Source organism: Mirounga angustirostris, unplaced genomic scaffold, assembly GCF_029215605.1.
Source record: "Mirounga angustirostris isolate CCGP_5_RB_7025 unplaced genomic scaffold, mMirAng1.0.hap1 SCAF_14, whole genome shotgun sequence".
NCBI lineage: Eukaryota > Metazoa > Chordata > Mammalia > Carnivora > Phocidae > Mirounga > Mirounga angustirostris.
The window spans coordinates 35,349,902-35,374,410 of record NW_026991722.1 but is presented as its reverse complement, the minus strand read 5'-3'; the positions used below and the strand labels follow the sequence as shown (position 1 = coordinate 35,374,410).

General features: G+C 34.6%; 1 protein-coding gene across 5 annotated transcripts in view; it reads left to right on the top strand.

Annotated features, from left to right (window-relative positions):
• KIAA1328 (KIAA1328 ortholog) overlaps positions 1-24,509 on the top strand; it is a 353,979-nt gene that overhangs the window by 224,244 nt on the left and 105,226 nt on the right. For 4 of the 5 annotated variants that reach the window (XM_045886802.3, XM_054510318.2, XM_045886804.3 and 1 more), the window contains 2 exons: positions 5,169-5,842; positions 13,481-13,588. In XM_045886802.3, coding sequence (XP_045742758.2) covers positions 5,169-5,842; positions 13,481-13,588 — 782 coding nt within the window. The remainder of the gene's footprint in view (positions 1-5,168; positions 5,843-13,480; positions 13,589-24,509) is intronic. The other variant, XM_045886803.3, reaches the window with a different exon arrangement.

Below are 24,509 nucleotides of genomic sequence, written 5' to 3'. Positions count from 1 at the left end.
GCCTCTTCCCCCCCCCTCCCCCCGCTTGTGCTCTGTCTCTCTCTCTGTGTCTCAAATAAATAAATAAAATCTTTTTAAAAATTAAAAAATTTTTAAAATAAAAATGATTTTGAATTATTTAAAGGTATTGGTTTCACCAAGCACTTAACAAAACAGGATATCCAAATGGCTAATAAGCATATGTTAATTACTTTCATTACATATCAGAAAAATGCAAAATAAAATCACACTGAGATTTCACTACACACCAGATTGGCTTAAAGTAAAAGTATACTATCAGTGTGGGCAGCTCTTTCTGCCCACAGGTCCTGTCCCTGTGCTTTAATAAAATTTTGCACTAAAAAAAAAAAAGTGTTAGTGTGAATGTGAAACAACTGGGACTCTTTTACTGTGCTGATGGAGATGTAGAATAGAATGACCACTCTGGAACAAGTATTGGCTGTTTCTAATAAAGTCAAACATATGCCTACCCTGTGCCCAAGAGAAATAAATACGTGTTTCTAGAAAAAAGACTTGTATAAAGGGGCACCTGGGTGGCTCAGTCGGTTAAGCATAGGACTCCTGATTTCGGCTCAGATCATGATCTCAGGGTCATGAGATCAAGCACCACATTGGGCTCCATGCTGGGCATGGAGCTTGCTTAAGATTCTCTTTCTCCCTCTCCATCTGCCCCTCCCCCCTTAAAAAAAAGGCTTGTGTAAGAAACTGCTAGCACCTTTATTCATAGCAGCCCTAAACAAGAAACAACATAATCCAATAAGAGAATGAATAAACAAATGTTGCTATATTCATACAATGAAATACTATGCAGCAATAAAAAAAGAATTATATTGATACAGGCAAGAACATAACATAAAAGAAGCTCAAAATTATGTTGAGCTTAAGAATCCAGCTACAGGGGTTCCTGGGTGGCTCAGTCAGTTGAGTGTCTGACTCTTGATTTCAGTTTGGGTCATGATCTCATGGTTGGTGAGATTGAGCCGCTCATTGGGCTCTGCACTCAGTGCAGAGTCTGCTTGGGATTCTCTCTCTCCTCTTTCTCTCCCCTCCACTCACTCACTCACTCACTCACTCTCTCATAAATAAATAAATAAATAAATAAATAAATAAATAAATAAATAAATAAATAAATAAATATCTAAAAAAAAAGAAGCAGCAGCAGCTAGCCACAAAAGAGTAGTGTACTTTATGATTCCATTTATATGAGGCAAAACTAATCTGTGGTCATAGAACTGAGAATAATGGTTACCTCTGGGAGTGTAAAGATGTTGGTCTGACTAGAAAGAGCACAAGGAACTTTCTGGGGTAATAATGATTACATGGGTATATGCAAATGCAAAAATTTATCAAGCTGTACACTTAAGACATACGCATTTTAGTATATGTAAATTATGCCTCCATTAAAAAAATCGATTGGTTCCTAAATTAGTGTTATATATCTGAAAAATTCATATCAAACCCATATGCTAGAGACAGCAGTTTGGGATTTGTTAGTTTAAGCCTTAGTTAAAAGAAGGTACATTTGTAAATATCTCATAGAAAGCATGGAGCAGCAGCTCCGGAAAGAAAAACACATCTGTTTCATTCAGGCCCATTGTGACTTGCCTGTGTCCCAGAGGCAATATTTGTCTCAACTTCATTAATAAAATAACTTAATTTCTTATATTCAGATTCTACCAGGCAGTTTTTATTTCTTCTCGCTTTCTCTTCCTTAGTAGCATGTAATTCAGTCTAATCATGGATTCTGATTTTCATTTCTAATTTTCTGTGACCCATAACCCAACTTGACTCTTTCTACTTATCTGATACAGTTAGCCCCTAGTCACTATGTGCAAGCCCCAGTGCTCTACATCCAGAGGAGTAAATATAGCGCCTGACCTCAAAAACTGTCGAGGCAGAGAAGTCAATGATAACAACAGTAGTAATAATTTTAATAGGAAACATTGTTTGAATACTGACTTTAGGTTAGGCACTATCCAGATGCTTTATATGAATTATCCAGTATCACAACAACCCTAAGAGGCGGTGCAGGATGTCAGGGTAAGACTGACATCTTTTGTATGAGGACAGAGATGAAGAACCTCTCTATTATCTCAAGTATTTCAACTCTGGCCCAATCCTCACTTCAGCAAAATAAAGCTGGATAACAAAACTCATTCTCTTTAGAAGTAATCTGCTGTAACTGCACATCTCTTGGAGATATTACTTCCCCCCCCCACACACACACACCCCATAATGTTCTCCTTGAAAAAGGTTTGGGTAAATATAAGGGTTTTTTTTCCTTTTTGTAAATTGGTACCCTTATAAAAAAAAACCTTGATAACTGCCCTATCTGACCACCATGTTCAGTTTTTGAGGTAGATGCTGTCTTTAATCCCTGTTTTATTGATGAGAAAACTGAGGGTCAGGCAAGTTGAGTAATGTGCTTTTTTTATTTTGTATTGCTGTGTAACAAGTTACTACAAATTTGCTAGTTTAATACACATACACATTTATTATCTCACAGTTTCTCTAGGTCATGAGTCAGGCACAGGTTAGTTGGGGCCTCTGCTCAGGGTCTTAGAAAGCTGTAGTCAAGGTGACAGCTGAGCTGCATTCTAATCTGGAGGTCTAGGTCCCCTTCCAAACTCACATGGTTGTTGGCAGGATTTATTTTCTTGCATCTGTATGATAGATGTCTCACTTTTTGCTAGCTGTTAGCAGAAGTCATTGCCACATGACCCCCTTAGTTGGTCTTCCCACAACATGTGAGCTTATTTCTTCAAGGCCACTCTCCAACATTAGGGAGGGCACCAGACCCTTTTTTAAAGGACCACTTAATTAGGTCTGGCCCATATAAGATAATCTCCTTTTTATTAATTCCAAGTCAGCTGATGAGGAGGAGCCTTAGTTACATCTGCAATGTTCCTTTGGCCATTTACTGTAGCATAACAACGGGATTCATATCTCATCTATTCCCAAAGTCTACCCACACTCAGGGGAGGAGATAATACAAGGTGGGTACACCAAGAGGACAGCAATCTTGGGGACCATCTTAGAATCCTGCCTACCAACATGCACAGTCACCCATCAGGTAATTGGCAAAGCAGTGTTCTCTTTGAGCAAAGTATGCATCAAAATCATTATGTTGAAATGCCTCTCAAAAACAGAAAAGTTAACTACCAAAAAAAATTTTTTTAATATTCCAAATACCTGACACTTATGAATAATTTAATAATTAGTACCATTAACATAAGTATCAGCTATGTCAATACCTAAAAATGCACATATGTAAATAATGTTAAGGAACAAAAATAAGACTATAAAATAATACATACATGCTCTTGTTATATTGCTAAAACAAGGATTAGGAAATATATGATAATGTTAAATAGTTGATTTAAGTTTCCAGACCTTTAAAAAATTTACCCGTCATTTTTTAAATATAATAATTCTATAAAAAGATAGCTTACCATACAAAATAACAGATGATAAATGTTAAATATTTGTTTTGACAGTAAGTGCTACAGAAGTTCAGAGTAGGGGAGATTAATGTGGACTAGAATTTCCCTTTAGTTGTAAAATAAGGTTAATTTTTTTATGAGGTAGTTTATCATAAAATTTGCCCTAGGACTAGTTTCTTTTCTGTAACTTGCAACCTATTCAGTGTCATCTGCTCAGTGTAAAGGATTATGTGTCTTCTTTGAAGAGGACCATGTCTTTTTCCCAAATGTGGCTCATTCTCATTTGAATAGAATTCCTTTAGTATTGCTGTAGAAACTCAAAATCTTAAGAGTTCTTGTTAATAGCCCTCTTTTATCAGAAGATAGGAAACATGGTGTTGCTGTATATCTGTTGACACTTTTTGCCAATCAGTTCATCATTTTCAACTACTGCAAAGTAAATTGGCAGGATTTTTTCCCCCTTCTCCTAGGGATCTCAATTATTCATTTATTCCATGTCTCCAGAATAAGATAAGCATCTCAACTGTTTATGAGTTCTAACTTAAAAAGAAGTTGTGGTAGACTGAATAATGCCCCCCCTCCCAAATATGCCCATGTCCTAATTCCTGGAGCCTGGCCTAATTCCTGGAGCCTGTGAATGTCTCTTTATATGACACAAAGGATTTTATATGACAAGAGACTTTATAGATGTGATTAAGTTAATGATCTTGAGATAAGGAAATTACCCAGGATTACCTGGATGAGCCCCATGTTATCAAAACATGAGACACAGGAGGAATCAGATGTCCCATGATACAGGTCAGTAGTTCTCAAAGTGTGGTCCCAGATGAGCAGCATCAGTATCATCTGGCAACTGGCTAAAAACACAGCTTCTCCAACTCTGCTCCAGACTTCCTGAATGCAAAACTCTGGGTATGAAGCCCAGCAATTCACGTTTAACAGTTCCTCCAGGTGATTCTGATACATGCTAAAGTTTGAGGATCACTGATATAAACTAAGTTTTGCTCTCCCTGATAGAGCTTGAGGCTAGAAAACCAGAAAGCTCACTCTATTGGCCTGCAACTACTTCCTTTCTGTGTGAGTTGTATCAGGCTATAATCACTTGAACAGCTTAATTGAAAAATCACTTATGTTTATAGCTGAAATTAAATGTGTTTTGTGTTTAAATAACTGCTTTTGATTAGAATCATATTTTTTGTAAAGTGCTTGGTTTTATTTGTGTGCTATAAAGATATTTATAAAAACTCATCAAATTTCTAGCAGTAACTAACATCTTATTCAGGATAAGATGAAATGTTTTACAACAAATCTCATTGTGTGTAATGGACAAAGGGCATTAGAAAGGGTATTTAAGATGGCTGAATGGATTTCTTGGCTTAGTATTTAAAAGTAAACATTTTAAGACATTAACATTTAATGTTTTTGTCTCTTCTCAAAGTTGATTTTATGTAACCCTCATTATTTGCAACATCCTGTCATCTTGCTTAAGCAGCAAATAGCAACACTTTCTTTTTCTCATCCCTGTGGATTTACTGAACTGTAGATTGAAAATGGTTTTAGCTTTGTGGCACATGTCTGTTTAGCTGTGTGAATACGATCATTTATTATTTAAGAAGTCAAAACAACAACTTCATTTGGTAAACATATATCATTGATTTCTGAAAAGCCAAAAGAGCTCATTTCAGTGTACTCTTATTTGACAAATGATCTTGTGGTTCCTTTTAGGTATCCAGTAGGAAAAGCACTCTTCAGTCTTCAGCTATGGAATTAGATGGTTCCTACTTGAGTGTAGCCAAATCACAATCCTGCTATCAAACCAAGCAGAGGCCTAAGTCTGCAAACCAGGACTCAGCTTCAGAAGCCCTTCTGCAGTTTAGGAATAATTCTTTGAAACCAGCAGACTTCCGTTATCCCAAAACAGACCTAGACAGGGTGTCATCAAAGACCAGAACATGTGATTATGGATCCCCGGGGAGAAAACTAGCAGATGCAGTCCCTACAGAGAAGGTTCCACCAGCAGAATTGAAGATGAAAGAATGCCAACCCCTGAAGCCTACTCCATCCAGTCAGTGTTGTGGTCATAGGCTTTCTGAAAATGTCGATCCTATTCATGAAAGCCATCCTACACACATGGCCCCTCAATATTCCAGAACACATCTGGAATCATGCAGTTATTGTGGGCCCTCCTGGACATCCCTGATACATGGTCAAGGGACCCAGCAGTCTGGTGAAACTGATGTCAAAAAGCAAGTCTCAGAAAATAGAAGACAGCAACTTATGCTTCAGAAAATGGAGCTGGAAATTGAAAAAGAGCGCCTTCAGCATCTGCTGACCCAGCAGGAGACAAAGCTTCTCCTAAAACAGCAGCAGCTTCATCAGTCTCGACTGGATTACAATTGGTGAGTCTTATTTGTTCTTTCAGCAATGTCTGTAGCTTGGAGAACACGGTGTAAAGTAACTGTTGTGCTACTCTAACACTTGCGAAGGAACAGAGGTTCCTCAGGGGCTTGGCTTGCTCAAGATGCATGCTCACTAGGACAACTAAGTAAATTCCACTGTCTTATTTGGAAGACTTGGAAGATTACCTTGTCTTCCAGAATGTTAGCTTAGAATATCTACTTCTGAGTGGTCCATTGTCACTTTTGCTGGATTCCAAAGGGAATATTTTTAAAAGAAATGATTGTATAAAAACCCTTTGCTGTTTGTGGTCATTATAGAGAATAATGGGCATTAAGTAAAAATTTGAGACTTCAGGATGTGGAATCAGATTGTGAAGCAGAGTGATTAACTATCACCATTCCATATTTATGTGTATCCACCCTAATATAAAATGTAACAAATGATAGGAGCCTTTTCAGTTCAGCCTTTTCTCATCATGAAGCATAACCTGTTCAATAACCAATTCTTACAAACTTACCCACATTTAAACTCTTCCTCCCTTAACAATTCTTCCCTAAGAACAGTGTTTCAAAAACTAAATTGGTATTTTGAGATTATGTAGCCCAGCATAGTTTTCCATGCAGCATCATAAAGTTTGCCATCTTAATTTATTCAAGCAAAATTATTAATAAATCAGACACAATTATTTTTAAACATAATAATATGTTATTTAACATATTTAACATATTCCACCAGCGGAATTGAAGATGAAAGAATGTTAAAATAACATATTTTAAACATAATATGTAATTTATGTCTCTAAAAAATAAATTAGAAGTTGTCATAAGGAAATGCTTGTGTATATCCCTGCCATTTCCTTCTTGATCAAACTTACTATTTCCCCGTTTATACACACTCACACATCCTATACAGACACACTTAATATGAATGTTATTTTCTTTTACTTCTTAATTTTCTCTCACTTAAAGATTCTGCCTAATATTTTTTAGATTCTAATTTCTTTGAGAGTTCCATCTTGACATTTTTCCATGAGTGTAATACTTTTCTTGGAACAGAAATGCTCTTCCTCTTTCTCTTCATTTATGGTCAGACAGTTCTGTTCTTCATTGTTGAAAGCTGGAGGCATTTAACGTAACTGAAAATGAAGGCTCCTACAAGATTGTCACCAAACTCCAAAAGGTTGCTTCAGTTTTATAACCCCAGTCTCTAATCCTCCAGTTAATGTGTCGTCTCTCCTAAGAATGTTATTTAACAAACATTTATAAAATGCCTGTGATATGTCAGAAATGGTTCTAGACACTTAGGATAGAAAATGAATCAAATGTGGTCTTTAAAGGGGGCACAGTCCAGCAGGGGAGAATGGATAATTTTAGAATAGGTATCATGTTCATTTGAACAGCACTGTTTATTGAAATAATGCTGCATAACGACAATAAAGTCTTTATTGTTCTCTTGATCATCCTAGCTTAAAGATGAGAGAGCTATGAGACAGTTTTTGAGCAAGTTTCATTTATGTATAAATTGCAAAAGTTTATACATATTTATAGAGCTTTTATAAACTTTTTATTTTGAAATAATTAGAGATTGACAGGAAGTTGCGAAAGCAGTAGAGGTTCCCCTCCAGTTTCTCCCAATGGCTATGTCTTACATAACTGTAATGCAATGTCAAAATTAGTAAATTAACATTGGTACAATGTGTGTGTCTAGCTCTATGCCATTTTACATGTGTGTAGACTTAATCACCACAGCAATCAAAATATAGAACTATTTCATCACTATCAAGATTTCCTTTTTACTACCCTATTTGAGTTGCCTACCCTTTTCTGCCCCCACCATCCCTAATCCTTGGAACCCACTAATCTGTTGTCTGTATCTATAATTTTGGCATTTTGAGAATGTTATATAAATGAAGTTATACACTTTGTGAACTTTTTTTCTTTTTTTTTTAAAGATTTTTATTTATTTATTTATTTGAGAGAGAGAATGAGAGAGAGAGCACATGAGAGGGGGGAGGGTCAGAGGGAGGAGCAGACTCCCTGCCGAGCAGGGAGCCCGATGCAGGACTCGATCCAGGGACTCCAGGATCATGACCTGAGCCGAAGGCAGTCGCTCAACCAACTGAGCCACCCAGGCGCCCCACTTTGTGAACTTTTGATAGTGGCCTTTTTCACTCAGTACAATGTTCTTAAGATCCATCTAGGTTGTTACATATATTGTACCTTTTGATTGCAGAGTCGTCGTCCATGATATGGTTATACCATGATCTGTTTAACCATTTATCTATTGAAGGACAACTTGGTTTTTTGCCTGTTACAAATAGAGCTGCTATGTACATTTTTATACAAGTTTCCGTGTGGACTAAGGTTCTCATTTCTACAAATTAAAGCTAGCACTGATTGCTAGATCATATGATAAGTGTCTATTTAGTTTAAAAAAATTAAATCTACATTTAGCTTATACATTTAGTATAAAATACTTCTTCTCCAGCAATGTATAAGGGACTTTTCTCTATATCCTTACCAGTATTTGGAATTGTCACAAATTTTTTATTTTGCCTGTTCCAATCTGTGTTTAATGATACTTTGTTGTGGTCTTAATTTACATTTCTCAAATGACTAATGATGTTGAAAATCTTTTCATTTGCTTGTTTGCCCTTCTTCCATCATTTTGGGTAAATTGTTTCTTTAATATCTTTTGTCTTTATTCTTATTGGATGGCTTAAGTTTTTTTTACTGTTGAATTTTGAGAGCTTTTTATATATTCTAGATATGTCCTTTCTCAAATATGTGGATTGCAAATATTTCCTCCTATTCTGTAGCTTATCCTTTTAATTTCTTAACAGGATCTTTCACATAGCAAGAGGTTTTAATTTTGATGAAGTTTAATTTATCAATTTTTTTCTTATAGATTATATAAAGTTTTTATCATGAATGTTTGTTGAATTTTCTCAAATCTTGTTTATGCATCAATTGATGTGATCATGTGATTTTTTAAAATTTAGCCTGCTAATGTGGTAGATTACATTTATTGATTTTTGAATATTGCCCTAGTGTTGCATCCCTGGAAAATAAGCCCCATTTAGCTACAGCGTAAAATACTTCTTATATATTACCAAATTCCATTTACTAATATTGTGTTAAGGGCATTTGCATCAATCTTTGTGAGGGATTTTGGTCTGTATTTTTGTTTCTTGTACTGTCTTTGTCTAATTTTGTTATCAAGGTAATACTGGTCTCGTTTATATCATTCATTTCTTTTATTATTTTCTTCCTCCTGCTTGCTTTGGATTTATCTTGCTCTTCTATTTTTAAATTTCTTAAAGTGGGAGCTTAGATTGTTGATTGGAGACTTCTTTTCTGGTGGAAGCATTTAGTGCTATACATTTCTGTCTCAGCACTGTTTTAAGTATGTCTCACAAGTTTTGGTATGTTCACGTGTTCACTTAGTATAATGTTCCTCTAGGTTCGTCCATGGTGTTTCCTTCTTTCTCATGACTGAATAATATATATGTATTTTTATGTATCTTTTTTATCCATTTATTTGTTGACACTTAGGTTGTTTTCATTACAAGTAAACTGCAATGAACATGGGAGTACAGATATCTCTTTAAGATACTAACTTCATTTCCTTTGAACAGATACCCAGAAGTAGTATTGCTGGATCATATGGTAGTTCTATTTTTAATTTTCTTGAGAAACTTCCATATTGTTTTTCATAATGGCTGTACCAATTTACATTTCCTCCAGCAGTGTATAGGGATTCCTTTTCTCCATATCCTGCCCAACGTTTGTTATCTTTTTTTTCCTTTTGGTCAAAGCCAACCGAACAGGTGTGAGGCAATATCTCACTGTAGTTTTCATTTGTATTTCCCTGACAATTAGTGATGTTGAGCATCTTTTCATGTACCTGTTAGTCACTTGTTTGTCTTCTTTGGAAAAATGTCCTTTCAGTGCCTCTTCCCATTTTTTAATTGGGTTATTTGGTTTTTTGCTGTTGCATTGTGTTAGTTCCTTGTATATTTTGAATATTAACCCCTGATCACCCGTATCATATATATATAATTAATCCCATATCATATATGTAATTTGCAAATATTTTCTCTCATTCCATAGGTTGCCTTTTCATTTTTATAATTTATTTATTTTGCAGTGCAGAAGCCTTTTATCTTGATGTGGTCCCACTTATTTTTGCTACTGTTGCCTGAGCTTTTGGTGTCAAATCCAAAAAATCATTGCCAAAACCAATGTCAAGGAGCTTTTTCCCTATGTTTTCTTCCAGTAGTTTTACAGTTTCAGGTCTTACATTTAAGTCTTTAATCCAGTTAAGATTAATTTTTCATTCTGAGTATTTTGTTGTTTTTGATTCATTTGTAAATGGGATTGATTTCTTAATTTCTTTTTTAGGTAGTTCATGTGAGTGTATAGAAATGCAACTGATTTTTGTATGTTGATTTTGTATCCTGTAAATTTAGTGAATTCGTTCATTAGTTTTAACAGTTGTTTGGTGGCATCTTCATTGTTTTTTATATATAAGATTGTGTCACCTGCAAACAGAGATGATTTTACTTTTCTTCCTGATTGGGATATCTTTTATTTCTTTTTCTTGCCTAATTACTCTGGCTGGTACTTCCAGTATTATGTAGAATAAAAGTGGGAAGAATAGATATCCTTGTCTTGTTCCTGATCTTAAAGGAAAAGTTTTCAACCTTTCATCATTGAATATGATGTTAGTAGTGGGCTTGTGATATATGCCCTTGATTATGTTGAGTTATGTTCTTTCTATACTCAATTTCTTGAGAGCTTTATCATGAAAGGATGTTAAATTGTGCTAAATGCTTTTCCTGCATTTATTGAGATGATCAATGATTTTTATCCTTTATTCTATTAATGTGGTAAATTCCATTTGATAGTATTTTGTTGAGAATTTTTTTTCATCTATATTCATTAGAGATACTGACCTATTTTTTTTCTTGTAGTGTCCTTAACTGGCTTTGGTATTAGGCTAATGCTGCCTTATAGAATGAGTTTGGGACTGTTCTTTCCTATTAAATTTTTTGGAATTATTTTATTTTATTTTATTTTTAAATCTTTTTTTTTTTAAGATTTTATTTATTTATCTGACAGAGAGAGAGAGCGACAGCAGGAACACAAGCAGGGGGAGTGGGAGAGGGAGAAGCAGGCTTCCCTCTGAGCAGGGAGCCCGACGCGGGGCTTGATTCCAAGACCCCAGGATCATGACCTGAGCCGAAGGCAGACGCTTAATGACTGAGCCACCCAGGCGCCCCTTATTTTATTTTCAAAGATGTATTTATTTTATTTTAGAGAGAGAGAGAATGGGGATGGGGGACAGAGGGAGAGGGAGAGGGAATCCTCAAGCAGACTCTGTTCTGCGCTCAGAGCCCCACTCAGGACTCAGTCGCACAACTCTGAGATCATGACCTGAGCCAAAACCAAATCAGACACTTAACTGACTGTACCACCCTGGTGCCCCTGGAAGAATTTTAGAAGGATTTGCATTAATTCTTAAAATGCTTAGTAGAATTCACCAGTGAAGCTCTCCAGTCCTGGATTTTTCTTTGTTGGAAGGTTTTTGGTCACTGATTTAAATCTCCTTAGTCATTTTTGGTCTGTTAAGATTTTCTGTTTCTTCGTCATTAAGTCTTGGTAGGTTATATATTCCTAGGAATTTATCATTTCTTCTAGGCTATCCAAATTTTGGCATAAAGCTGTTTATATTAGATTCTTATGATCCTTTGTAGTTCTGTGGTATCAGTTATAATGTCTTCTCTTTCATTTCTGATTTTATTTGAGTCTTCTCTCTTTTTCTTCTTAGTCTAAGAGTTTGTTAATTTTGTTTATCCTTTCAGAAAACCAGCTTTTAGTTTCAGTAACCCTTTCTATTATTTTTCTGGTCTCTGTTTCTGCTCTGGTCATTGTTATTATCTTCCTTCAGCTAACTTTGGCCTTAGTTTGTTTTTCTTCTTGTGGTTCCTTGAGGTGTAAATGTAGGTTGTTTATTTGAGATCTTTCTTTTTTCTTAATATAGACATTTATCACTCTAAACTTCCCTCTTAAAACTGTTTTTGACCTATTCCATAAGTTTTGGCATGTTGTGTTTCTATTTTCATTTGTTTCAAGATATTTTTTGGTTTCCCTATTGATTTCTTCTTTGACTCATTGGTTGTTCAGGAGTGTATTGTTTAATTTCCACTTGTGAATTTTCCAACTTTCCTCCTGTTACTTACTGACTTCTAGTTTTATTCCATTGTGTTTGGAAAAGGTATGATTTCAGTCTTCTTAAATTTGTTAAGAGTTGTTTTGTGACCTAACATGATCTATCCTGGAAAATGTATTTACACCTGAAAAGAATACGTATTCTGCTGCTGTTGGATGGAATGTTCTGTATCTGTCTATTAGGTCTGTTTTATATAAAGTATATTCAAGTCCACTGTTTCTTTGATGTTCGGATGGTCTATCCATTGTTGAAAGTGGGGTTTTGAAGTCATCTATTGTTATTGTATTGTTGTCTATTTCTCCCTTTAGATATGTTAGTATTTGTTTAATAAATTTGGGTGCTGCAATGTTAGGTACATATATATTTACAATTGCTAATATACTCTTGATGAATCAACCTTTTTATTATTATGTAGTGATTTTGTCTCTTTTTACAAGTTTTGATTTGTTGATTTTGTCTGATATAAGTAGAGCTACCCCTCCTCTCTGCACTTACCTACCTACCTATATGTCACTACCAAATATTATTATTAAATTTTAAGTTCCTAGAGGGTAATTAATCTGCACATTTTTCTTTGTATATTACTGTACATAGTTGCAGCTATAAGAGTGTCTTTGACAATGATGGAAATGATACTGTTTTAATAATATTTTCTCTTCTTCATTGTTTTATTTCATAGTTAAAGAATATACTTCTACAGATTTCATTTCTAAAAATGAACCAGAGAATATTTCTAAAAAACTTAGAAAAATGGGTAGAAGAGGTCACATATTAGGTGCCAGTGATCAGTTGCTACCCAAACTTCTGGTAGAACATGCTAATTTCTTTAGATGCCTTCCCTCCTCGGTACATCAAAGATGGGAGTAAGTTAGCATCGTTAGATAGAATTTCTTCCAGTTTTGGCAGGGGAGGGACATTTTTCTGTTATCCTGAGAAAACACATTGGTCAGTGAGACATAGGCCCAGCTTTTTGAATTGTCAATATGGGAAGTAGTTGCCTCCTATGGATACATTGGGCAGGGTCAATGATACTTGGTGTTACTAGAATTCCCATTAAGACTCTGGTGATCAAAATACACTTGCTTAGGAGTGAATAGAGAGAAATTTAAAGTACTCCTAAAGCATCTATAATGTTGACATTTTGAATGATAATCTGACCAACTCAGTCTCCCCCAATTCCTCTATAAAAAGAAAATTTAAGTTCCTGTAAAATGGATTTGTGTTTATTTTATTTTATTTACATCATGTGTGTATTTAGGAAGTACCCATTTATTTTGACAAAATGAGTTTTAATTTGAAAATAATCTCTGGAGGTCTAGCTGAAGGAATATGGTCTTCCAAGGGTTACCATTCAGTTTCTTAGGTTCCACAGGATTAGAAATTCTCTAAATTTACTTTTTCAGGTTAAGAACTCAAGCTGTATTTAAGTCAAGAGAACTCCTTGCTGCTAAAGAGTTTACCAAACCCCGAGAATTCAATCTGGATATGAATGGGGATGACTCTGGACCAAGGTAAACCTGACTAATGGGTGAAAGAAAGAACATGTAGGACACAGATATTAAGGCACAGATATTAAGGATATGTTTGGTATATATTTATAGCTTTATATAGGCTTATATCAGTTTTCTGATAATATGAATAAATACATTCTCATTATAAATTTTTTTTAAAATATAGGAAAGTGTAAAGAAGAAAATAATCATTCATGATCCTACCATTCAGAGATGATCCTTTGAGCCCTCTCCCCCTTTCTGTCTTTCTTTTATAATAATGTATTCTATATTGAGTAATAGGGATTATGCTTATGCAGAATTTTGATTTTTGCTTTTTTCACTGAATCATATTTTCTGATATAATTTATTTTATGAGAACTTGATATTAATTCATTCAACAAATATTTATTGACAAATATTTCTCTATTAGCCTGTTATTGGATAATACAGGCTTTTGCTATTATAAATTATGCCTTGAAGAACATTTCTATGAATAAATTTTTTACTTTATCTCTACCTGTGTCTTTGATATAGATTCTATAAATGGAACCACTAACTCAAAGTATATATGAATCCTTTTAAGATTGGTTCACATTACCCAGTTGCTTTCCATAAAAGTTAAATCAGTTTTCACCACCAAAGCTGTGTTTGAGAATTCTCTTTTCATGAAATTTGAAGAATTTTTGGCCATTATTTTTCAAAAATTTTTTTGCCTATTCTCTTTCTTCTTTCCTTTTTGGATTTCATTTATAGGTATATTAGGCCTTTAGTGAAGTCCCTGACTCTCTGCTAATTTTTTAGAATTTTTTTTCTTTGTTCTTCATAGTGGATAATTTCTATTGATCTGTTCTCAAATTCATCAACTCTTCTGTTATTTCCAATCTGCTATTAAGCCCATAGAATGATTTATTTTTATTTAGATAATGGATTTTTAGTTTTAGAATTTCCATTTGGATCTTTGTTAGAATTTCTATTTCTCTGCTGAACTTTCCTTTTTTATTCATTACAAATATATTTTTCCTTTAAAATGCTTGTCTCCAATTCTAACACCGGGATCATCTTGGGATTTGTTGCCATTGATCAACTTTTCTCTTGAGTATTGGTCATGTTTTCCTTTGTACATCTAGCAATTTTTTATTGTTTCCTGGTATTTTGAATGACTCTGGAATTTAGTTATAGTTCTCTAAACAATGTTAATTTTTATGTTAGCAAGCAGTTAACTGAATTCAAATTCCAACCTCTGTTTCCCTTGAGTAACAGTGAAAATCACTGCTGAGCTCTTTTAACTTTAACTGGGATGGATGTTTGAGTCTGCCTCATTTGCATGCAGTTCAGGAGTCAGACAGAACTGGCAGGGTTGTTACACAGAATTTGAGGCTTTCACTGTTTCTCTCTGACCTCTCCAGGATTTTTCCTTTTTCAGGTGCTTTGGTCAGCTCAGACTCTGTCCTCTGGTTCTTTAAGTCCCAATGCCACTGTCTTCTTTCAAGTGCTGATCCTCTTCCAGTTTCTGCTTGTTTTCATTGACTCTTCAGTGCTTCAGGTTTGGTTTTTTTTGCTTTTTGTTTTTTCCTCCCAGAGTTTATATTATTAATTATGGGAGTTTGGTCCTATAGATACTACTCAGCCAGTGTTAGAAGCAGAACCCAAGAATTCTCATTTCATACAATTTTACCCTCTTTTAATTTTGGTAAAATACACATAATATAAAATTTACCATCTCAACCATTTTTAGTGTACAGTTCAGTAGTATTAAGTATATTCACATTATTATGTAACCAATCTCCAGAACTTTTTTATCTTGCAAAATTGAACCTCCGTACCCATCAAACTGGTCCACATTTCCTCTCCCTGCCAGCACCTGGCAACCACCCTTCTACTGTCCATTTCTGTAGTTTGATTACTCTAGCTACCTCATATAAGTGGAATCATATAGTATTTGTCTTTTGATGACTTGCTGTAATTTATTTAATTTTTACTATTGATATCAAGCGTACGCATAGTTTAAAAACTCAACTAGTTCAACAAGGCTTATGCAAAATAGCATCCTCCTCTACACTGGAGCAGCAGTACTCCCAATTTTCACTCTTCAGAGATAAGAAGTTTTGACTGTTTTAGATGTTTCTTCTTTTACTTGTTTCTTCTAGCATTATATCCATATTTCTGGATGACGTAGGCATTGAATATTAGCTTTCTGCTCTGAAAGATGATGACTTAGCTCTCACAGATAACCATCTATTGGCTTTCTCCATCTCTTCTCACTTTTCCCCACATTTCTTCCTTCTCACCTCCTTTCCCTTTTTCACTTCCCCCCCAATATACATACCCACACACATGATTTTCCCTTTATTCTGTCCTCTAAATATAGCTATATCACAAGATGGTTACAATAAGACTGTATCTATTTTATACACAGCTGGGCCATATACTATATGATTATTAAATTTAATTTTTATTGTTTTCTCTAGAGCTTAGAAATGCCTTATTTAATTTTCTGTGTACTCATTCATTTGTCAATTCATTCAAATATTTATAAAGTTTCCCACCAGGTGTTAGATACAGTCTAAACTTTGGGGGATATAGCAGTGCACAAAACAAAAATTTCTGACCTTATGCAATTTACATTCCCAAGTCTTGTAATTCCCAAACTCACCCAGAAAGTTTAATTCTCTGAATATATTTAAACACATTAGTTATTCTATCATATCTTCATTGTGTTCTTTTGCTGCTATATTTCCTTCTTTCTTTTTTGTTTTTTTAAGATATCCCTCCTGGAGCCCTCTGTTAGCCTGTTTATATATTTACTTGCTTGCTTATGGTAGAAAAAAATATATAAATGCTGATAAGACAAAAGAAGAATTTAACACATACCTATAATCTCATCATCTAAAGAAAATTTTAGTATATAACTTCTAGATCTTATTTCTTTATGGTATATGATATGTATTATATTACATATTTTGTTTCATATTCCACTTTTTTAATTCAAATATAATTAACATACAGTGTTATATTTGTTTCAGTGTACAAATATAATGATTCAACAATTTTGTACATCACTCAGTGCTCATCAGTATAAGCATACTCTTGATCCCCTTGATCTATTTCACCCATCCCCCTGCCCACCTCCCCTCTGGTAACCATCGGTTTGTTCTGTATATTTAAGAGTCTGGTTTTTGTTTGTGTCTTTTTTCTTTGTTTGTTTGTTTGGTTTATTCCTTAAATTTCACATCTGAGTGAAATCATATGGTATTGGTCTTTATCTGTCTGACTTATTTCACTTAGCATTATATAATACCCTCTGAGTCCACCTGTGTTGCCACAAATGGCAAGATCTCATTCTTTTTTTATGGCTGACTAATATTCCAGTGTGTGTGGGGGGGCACATGCATGCACGCACACACACCTTTTTTTTTTTTTATTTTAATTCCAATGTAGTTAACATACAGTGTTAGTTTTGGGTGTACATTATAATGATTCAACAATTCTATACATTACTCAGTGCTTGTCAAGATAAGTGTATTCTTAATCCCCTTCACCTGTTGCACCCATCCCCCCACCCACCTCCCCTTTGGTAACCCTCTGTTCTATAGTTAAGAGTCTGGTTTGGGATTTATCTCTTTGTTTTTCCTTTTCATTTGTTTTGTTTCTTAAATTCCGCGTATGAGTGAAATCATATGGTATTTCTCTTTCTCTGATGGACTTAGTTCACTTAGCATAATACTCTCTAGATCCATCCATGTTTCAAATGGCAAGATTTCATTCTTTTTTATGGCTGAGTGATACTCCATTGTGTATATGTATACCACATCTTTTTCTTCCATTTATCTATAGATAGACACTTGGGTTGCTTCCATATCTTGGCTATTGTAAATAATGCTGCAATAAACACAGGAGTGCATATGTCTTTTTGAATAGGTGTTTTTGTTTTCTTGGGGTAAATGCCCAATATTGAAATTACCGGATCATATGGTAATTCTATTTTTAATATTTTGAAGAAATTCCATACTGTTTTCTACAGTGGCTGCACCAATTTGCATTCCCACCAATGGTGCATGAGGTCCTTATTCTCTGCTTCTTAGCCAATACTTGTTATTTCTTGTATTTTTTTTATTTTAGCCGTTCTTACACATGTAAGGTGATATCTCGTTGTGATTTTGATTTCCACTTCTCCGATGATTAGTGTTGTTGAGCAGCTTTTCATGTGTCTGTAGGCCATATGTATGTCTTCTTTGGAAAAATGTCTATTCGGGTTCTCTATCTAATTTTTAATCGAATTATTCATTTTTTTGGTGTCAAATTCTATAAGTTCTTTATATACTTTGGATAGTAACCCCTCTAATAAGATGATTATGTGGTTTTTATTCTTTCTCTTATTAAAGTGATGTATCACATTGATTGATTTGTGAATATTGAGTCACTCTTGCATCCCTGGAATAAATCCTACTTTATAGTGGTAAATGATCTTTTTAATGTAATGTTGGATTTGGTTTGCTAATACTTTGTTGAGGATTTTTGCATCTATGTTTATCAGAGATACTGACCTATAGTTTTTTGGTTTTGGATCTCTTTTTGGTTTTGGTTATGGGTTTTTTGGGGGGGGTGTTTTTGGGTTTTTTTGGTTTCTTGTAGTATCTTTATCTGGTTTTGGTATTAGAGTAATGCTGGCCTCATAAAATGAATTTGGAAGCTTTCCTTCTTCCATTTTTTGGAATAGTTTGAGAAGAATAGGTATTAACTCTTCTTTAAATGTTTGGTAGAATTCATCTGTGAAGCTATCTGGTCCTGGACTTTTGTTTGCTGGGAGGTTTTTGATTACTGATTCAATTTCATTGGCTAATAATGGGTCTGCTCAACTTTTCTATTTCTTCCTGATTCAGTTTTGGAAGGTTATATGTTTCTAGGAATTTATCTATTTCTTCTAGATTGTCCAGTTTGTTGGCATATAACTTTTATAATTCTTTGTTATTTCTGTGGTGTTGGTTGTCATATCTCTTCCTTCATTTCTGATTTTACTTACTTGAGTCTTCTTTCTTTTTTTCTTGATGAGTCTGGCTAAAGGTTTATCAATTTTGTTTAACTTTTCAAAGAACCAGCTCCTGGTTTCATTCATCTGTTCTATTGTTTCTTTAGTTTCTATTTCATTTATTTCTGTTCTAATCTTTACCATTTCCTTCCTTCTATTGGCTTTGGGTTTTATTTGGTCATAGTTTTCTAGCTCCTTTAGGTGTAAAGTTAGGTTGTTTGTGTGAGATTTTTCTTATTTCTTGAGACTGGCCAGTATTATAATTTTCCCTCTTAGAACAGCTTTAGCTGTATCCCAAAGATTTTGGACTGCTGTGTTTTCATTTTCATTTGTCTCCATAGATTTTTATTTCCTCTTTGATTTCCTGGTTGACCCATTCATTGTTTAGTAGCATGTTATTTTTCCTCCGTATATTTGTGTTCTTTCCTAATTTTTTTTCTTATGACTGATTTCTGGTTTCATATTGTTGTGGTCAGAAAAGATGCAAGATACGATTTCAGTTGTTTTTTTTTAAATTTATTGAGACTTGTTTTTGATGTAATGCGATCTATTCTAGAGAATGTTCCACGTGTACTTGAAAAGAATGTATATTCTGTTTTGGGATGGAATGTTCTTTTTTTTAAGATTTGATTTATTTGAGAGAGAGAACACACGCAAGGGGGAGGGGCAAAGGAAGAGGGAGAAGCAGACTGCCCACTGAGCAGGGAGCCCAATGCGGGGCTCAAACCCAGGATCCTGAAACCATGACCTGAGCCAAAGACAGACACATAACTGACTGAGCCACCCAGGTGCCCCAGGATGGAATGTTCTGAATATATATGTTATGTCCATGTGATCCAGTGTGTCATATTCCAATTTACTTTTAGTTATACTTTGCTAAATTTCAAAAGAAAAACATTTTTTCTTATCAAAAGTAAAACATCTAAAAAAAAACTAAGAAAAAAATAGTCATGTTTTATTCCTTATTCTAATGTTCCCTATCCTGACTATCTTGGTTGAATTAGTGTTAACACACTAATGTATATCCTTCTATACCTTTATGCTTACGTATATATACAACATCTATAAACATTTGAGATAAAAATGAACACATTACTTGTTAATTTCCCCCCTTACTTAATAGTACTTAATGGTCATCTATTGGATTTTTAGATATACAACTGTGGTAAGTAGAATAATTGCTCTCCAAAAATGTCTGTGCTCTAATCCTTGGAACCTCTCAATGTGTTACCTTACATGGCAAAAGGACTTTGCAGATACGCTCAAGGGAACAGACTTTGTGGGTGATTATCCTGGATTTTCTGGGTGGGCCTAGTCTAATTACAAGTCCCCAAAAGTGGAGAACCTTTTCTTGCTGAATCTGAGAGATGAGAGGGAAGGAAGAGGAAAGATTCCAGGCACGAGAGTGACTTAACCTGTCATTGCCGGCTTTGAAAATGGAGGGAGCAGGTCACAAGCCAAGGAATGCAAGTAGCTTCTAGAAGCTTGGGACAGTCCTCAGCTAACAACCAGCAAAGAAATGGGGACCTCAGTCCTCTAACTGCTGGGAACTGAATTCTGCCAACAACCCAAATACGCAAGGAAACATCCTCTGCTAGAGCCTCCAGAAAGGAACATAGCTCTGCCTACACCTCAGTGTTAGCCCAATGAGACCTGTGTCAGACTTCTGACCTACAGAACTGTAGAATAATACATTTGTGTTGTGGAAACCACTAAATTTGTGATAATTCATTATAGCAGCAATAGAAAACTAACACAAATACTAACTTGTTTTTTTATAAAAGCATATTAGTCTGTGGTTTCTGTATATACAGTAACTTATCCAGCACTTCTGTTCTTGGGCATTCAAGTTGTTTCAAGGTCTTTACCACTATGCACAAGGCTATAACAAGCATGACTGAACTTACATTCTTATGTTCTAGTACTTGTATTTTTTTTAGAATAAATTCCCCAAAATGAATAAGTCAGAGGCTATTTTTACATAAAGATATTTTGATGTTATAGTTATAATAGTTCATGCCAATTTTCTTTTCCAAAAGATTATAGCAATTCATACCCCTGCTTGCAATTTATGAAAGTTTTCATCACTGCTGTTCAGGTAAGTGTAGTGAATGCTTTACAAACTAGCACTCCAGTCTAAGAGATGGACATGCTTTAAAAGTTTAGGTGCATCTGGACATGCATGTCCTACATTCCAATTATGACAAAAACAAGGTAAGACTATACACTGTTTCCAAAAAAATATTTACTAATATGCCTTTTATCATATCATAGACCTTTTAAAATATTAATCTACATTGTAAGAGTTTGAATAAACTCTGGCAACTGCTTCCAGAGTCTGACAGTCTTTGGAAATCCAAGAATTCTTACTCAACAGCACTTAAATTATTTAATCTAATGTGAGATTCAAAGAAGTAAAGGCAATGAATCCATCTGTCTCCTTGATTCAGTTGGCTATGAAAATGATACTGTCTCCACTAACCCCAGAAAGAGGTAGAGATGGGTCAAGGGAGAATACATACAGCTTGAGAAGCCTTTGCAGAATGATTTAAATTAAAAAATGACTGTTGATTTCAGAAAATATAATAAAAAATTGTTGTGGGAAATGACCTTCTTTCTACCTTGCAGGCTCTTTGATTTTGCTAGTGGAACTCCCTAGATAAAATTTAATTTTAAGTTAAATTTTGTTTATTTGGAAATTTAAATTATCTTAGTATTAAAAATGTGTATTTAAAATATTAAACTTACTCAAGTGAGGCATTAAGAATTTGGAACTAAAATAAATGAGATAATGAGGAAGTGAAAAACATATTTTTTATAATTAACAGCTCATTTTGAGTTAATTATATACAATTACCAAAATCTAATTGCAATTTATTTTCTATTATCTGTTGTGAGAATCACAGGCAAGGGAGCTTACATTGCTGCCTTCCTGCATAAATGCTATAGCATGAAAATAAATAATATGTGAGGCCTTAATGACAAATAGTAGGGCACAGCTGAGCCAGACCATTGGAAGATAATTATCACATGAAAGATGATAATGACCTAAAGAGTCACAAGAACTCTGATTGCTTATAGGTTTTCTGGTTTGTTTTTTAGTTAGTTTGGTGTCTTTTTGTTGGCTATGCAAAGATGACCCTTAAAAAAAAATTAACATTAGTTCTGCAATTCTGCAGATCTCTAAAAATCTGACAATTTTTGTATTTTTATGTAATACTGAGCAATAAAATTTTTTATTAAACATCTTTTATTATTTTTTTAAAAGCTGGCTTGCTAAAGTACTATAGAAAATATACAGAATCCCCTACCATCAAGTACTCTAATAGTAGAATAAGGCAAATATCCCAATATTTATCATCTATTAGATAGTATAAGGACTATAAATGAAATTCAAGGAAATCAAGAAAAGGTTTTTGGAAGATGTAATATTTGAAAAAAGCCCTAAAAGATAAGATATTATTTTGACGGGTTAGGGGTATCTTTGGGTGTGTATGTGTGTTTCATGTGGGTGAAGACATGCAGAGAGTCTGAATAAGGAAGAAAATCACCGGTATGTGAAGGGCATAGTGGGAAGTATGCTTTAGTTTTACCAGAAGTGTAAGGGAAAATGAAACTAAAGATTAAAATCATAACTTAGATTAGATTATGAATGGGTTTAAATATCAGGGCAAAGATTTTGGACCCTGTGTGATTGGAAGAATAAAAAAGTCAGGAAAAAGAACTGATTTTGTGATAAAGATGATCAATTTGATTTTAAGACCATTGGAATGAGGGTCAAGAATACCAGGTTTTAGTCCTTCCAAAAATGAGCCATGTGACTTTAAAGATAATGCTATGCTCCTCAGTCTCCTTGCCTTTAAACAGAAAGTTCAATTAGATTTTTACTCAGTTTCTTCCATCTCTAACATGATTATCTAATTATTAAACAGGTTGGATTTCCAAGCCAAGATACGTAGAAATTTGAATCTAAATCTCCTAAGAGAAATTGAAGTTAGAGGTTTATATTTGGGAGTCATCTAGATTGGTGTTGTCCCTGTGGGAATGGATATTAATTTCTGAGAAAAAGTTCAGAGAAATGTAAACAGAACCTTAGAAAATGCCTAGATGTAGGAGTCTGAAAAAACAAGAGTGGCAATCTGAAAAGCTGTCAAAGAAGCAGGCTAGGGCTGTGTCATGGAAACAAAAGAGGAGAATCAGAAATTTGATTGAGAGAGTATGATTTTGGAGAGAGGAATGACCTAAAATGTTAATAATCCTGAGAAGTGACTGGTGAAGGAAAAGATGGCAGGAAATGAATAATTGATGGAGCCCAGTCCGAGAAAAGGTAGGATGATCAATTTCTATCACTGGTCAACCTCTCACTTATTTGTTACAGGCTTCTTTTTCTCTGCTTGTACCTGCACCCACCCCTTCTTCCTTTTTTTCTACATTCTCCCTGTGTGACCTTATGTAGGCCCTTGGCTTTAAATATCATCTATATGCTGATGACTCACAAATTTGTTTCTACAGGCCTGACCTTTCCCCCTAATCATTAAATCCATGGATCTTGTCTATACAAGACTTCCATTAAACTGTCTGATAGACTTCTTACAGATAACAAAGCTAAAACAGAACTCTTATTTCCCTTTTCTACCCCCACTCCATATTCACACCATCCCAAATTTCATTTCAATAAATACTAGCTACTCAAGTCAAAAAGTGTCCTTCACTTCTCTCCCTTCTTCTCTCTCCTCTCACAAGCAGTCTATAAGCATACTGTTTTATTTCTATTCTACCTCCAAAATGTATGTACTCCTCCCAACCATAGTTCAAACCTGGGCTTCTGTAGAGAGTTCTGTTCTTACCCCCATGCAATTCATTTTCCACAGCAGATTGAAAGATCATTTAAAAATAGCAGTCTATCCCTGGCCTAAAATTCTTCAAAGACTCCTCAATCATATAGAATGAAATCTGAAATCTTTGCCTGTCTTAGAGTATTCTACATGATCTGGCCTCTGCTTACCTCATTTTATACCACTCTCCTTCTTAAACATTTACTGACCCTTACTTAAAATTTAAACTTCTTCCCATGGCCTTTAGGGCCCTTTATGTTTTTTCTTTCTTGAATCCTATGTTCCAACTTCATTGCCCTTGGTCTTCTTTCAGTTTCTAGTACATGCTGCATCATGCCTATAGCTGCTTTTAGCACTCTTAATCCCGTTATTCCTTGTGTTAACTTCTTTAGATGAGAGCTTAAATATTATCTCCTGAGAGGTTACTTTCCTGATCACCTATGTATAGCATATGTCTCTCATGGTTCCCTGTTTCAGTATTCTGAAGTCCCATATACCACCACCCAACTTTCAGCTTCATGAGGGCAACGATCACAATTGTCTTGTTATATATCATATATATATACGTTATAACATATCTTCTATATGTTATGAAGATTAAATATTCAGCACATAGTATGTGTTCATAAAATATTGGTGCAATGGATTTTTTAAAATCTCAATCTTCTCAGTAAAGAATTAAGTGAGATCATCTACTAAGAAAGGTGGCGGTAAGGACAATATCTGGGAGGAGGAAAGAGATACTTGGAATAATCTCAGGGGAAGGAATAATAAGTCATCAAAGGGATGATTAAGAAGTGTTGCATCCATATTATAAAAATTCCCTCAAGTTAATAAGGTAAACTACCCTAAGAGGCAACTCTCAGAAGAGTAAACCCAAACAGCCAACAGATATATAAAATCTTCTCACAGCTAATCTTGGGAAAATAAAAATTAAAACCAATGAAAACAGATGAAAGACCTAAATATGACACAGGAATCCCTCCTGGAAGAGAACACAGGCAGCAACCTCTTTGACCTTGGCCACAGCAACTTCGAACTAGACACATCTCCAAAGGCAAGGGAAACAAAGGCAAAA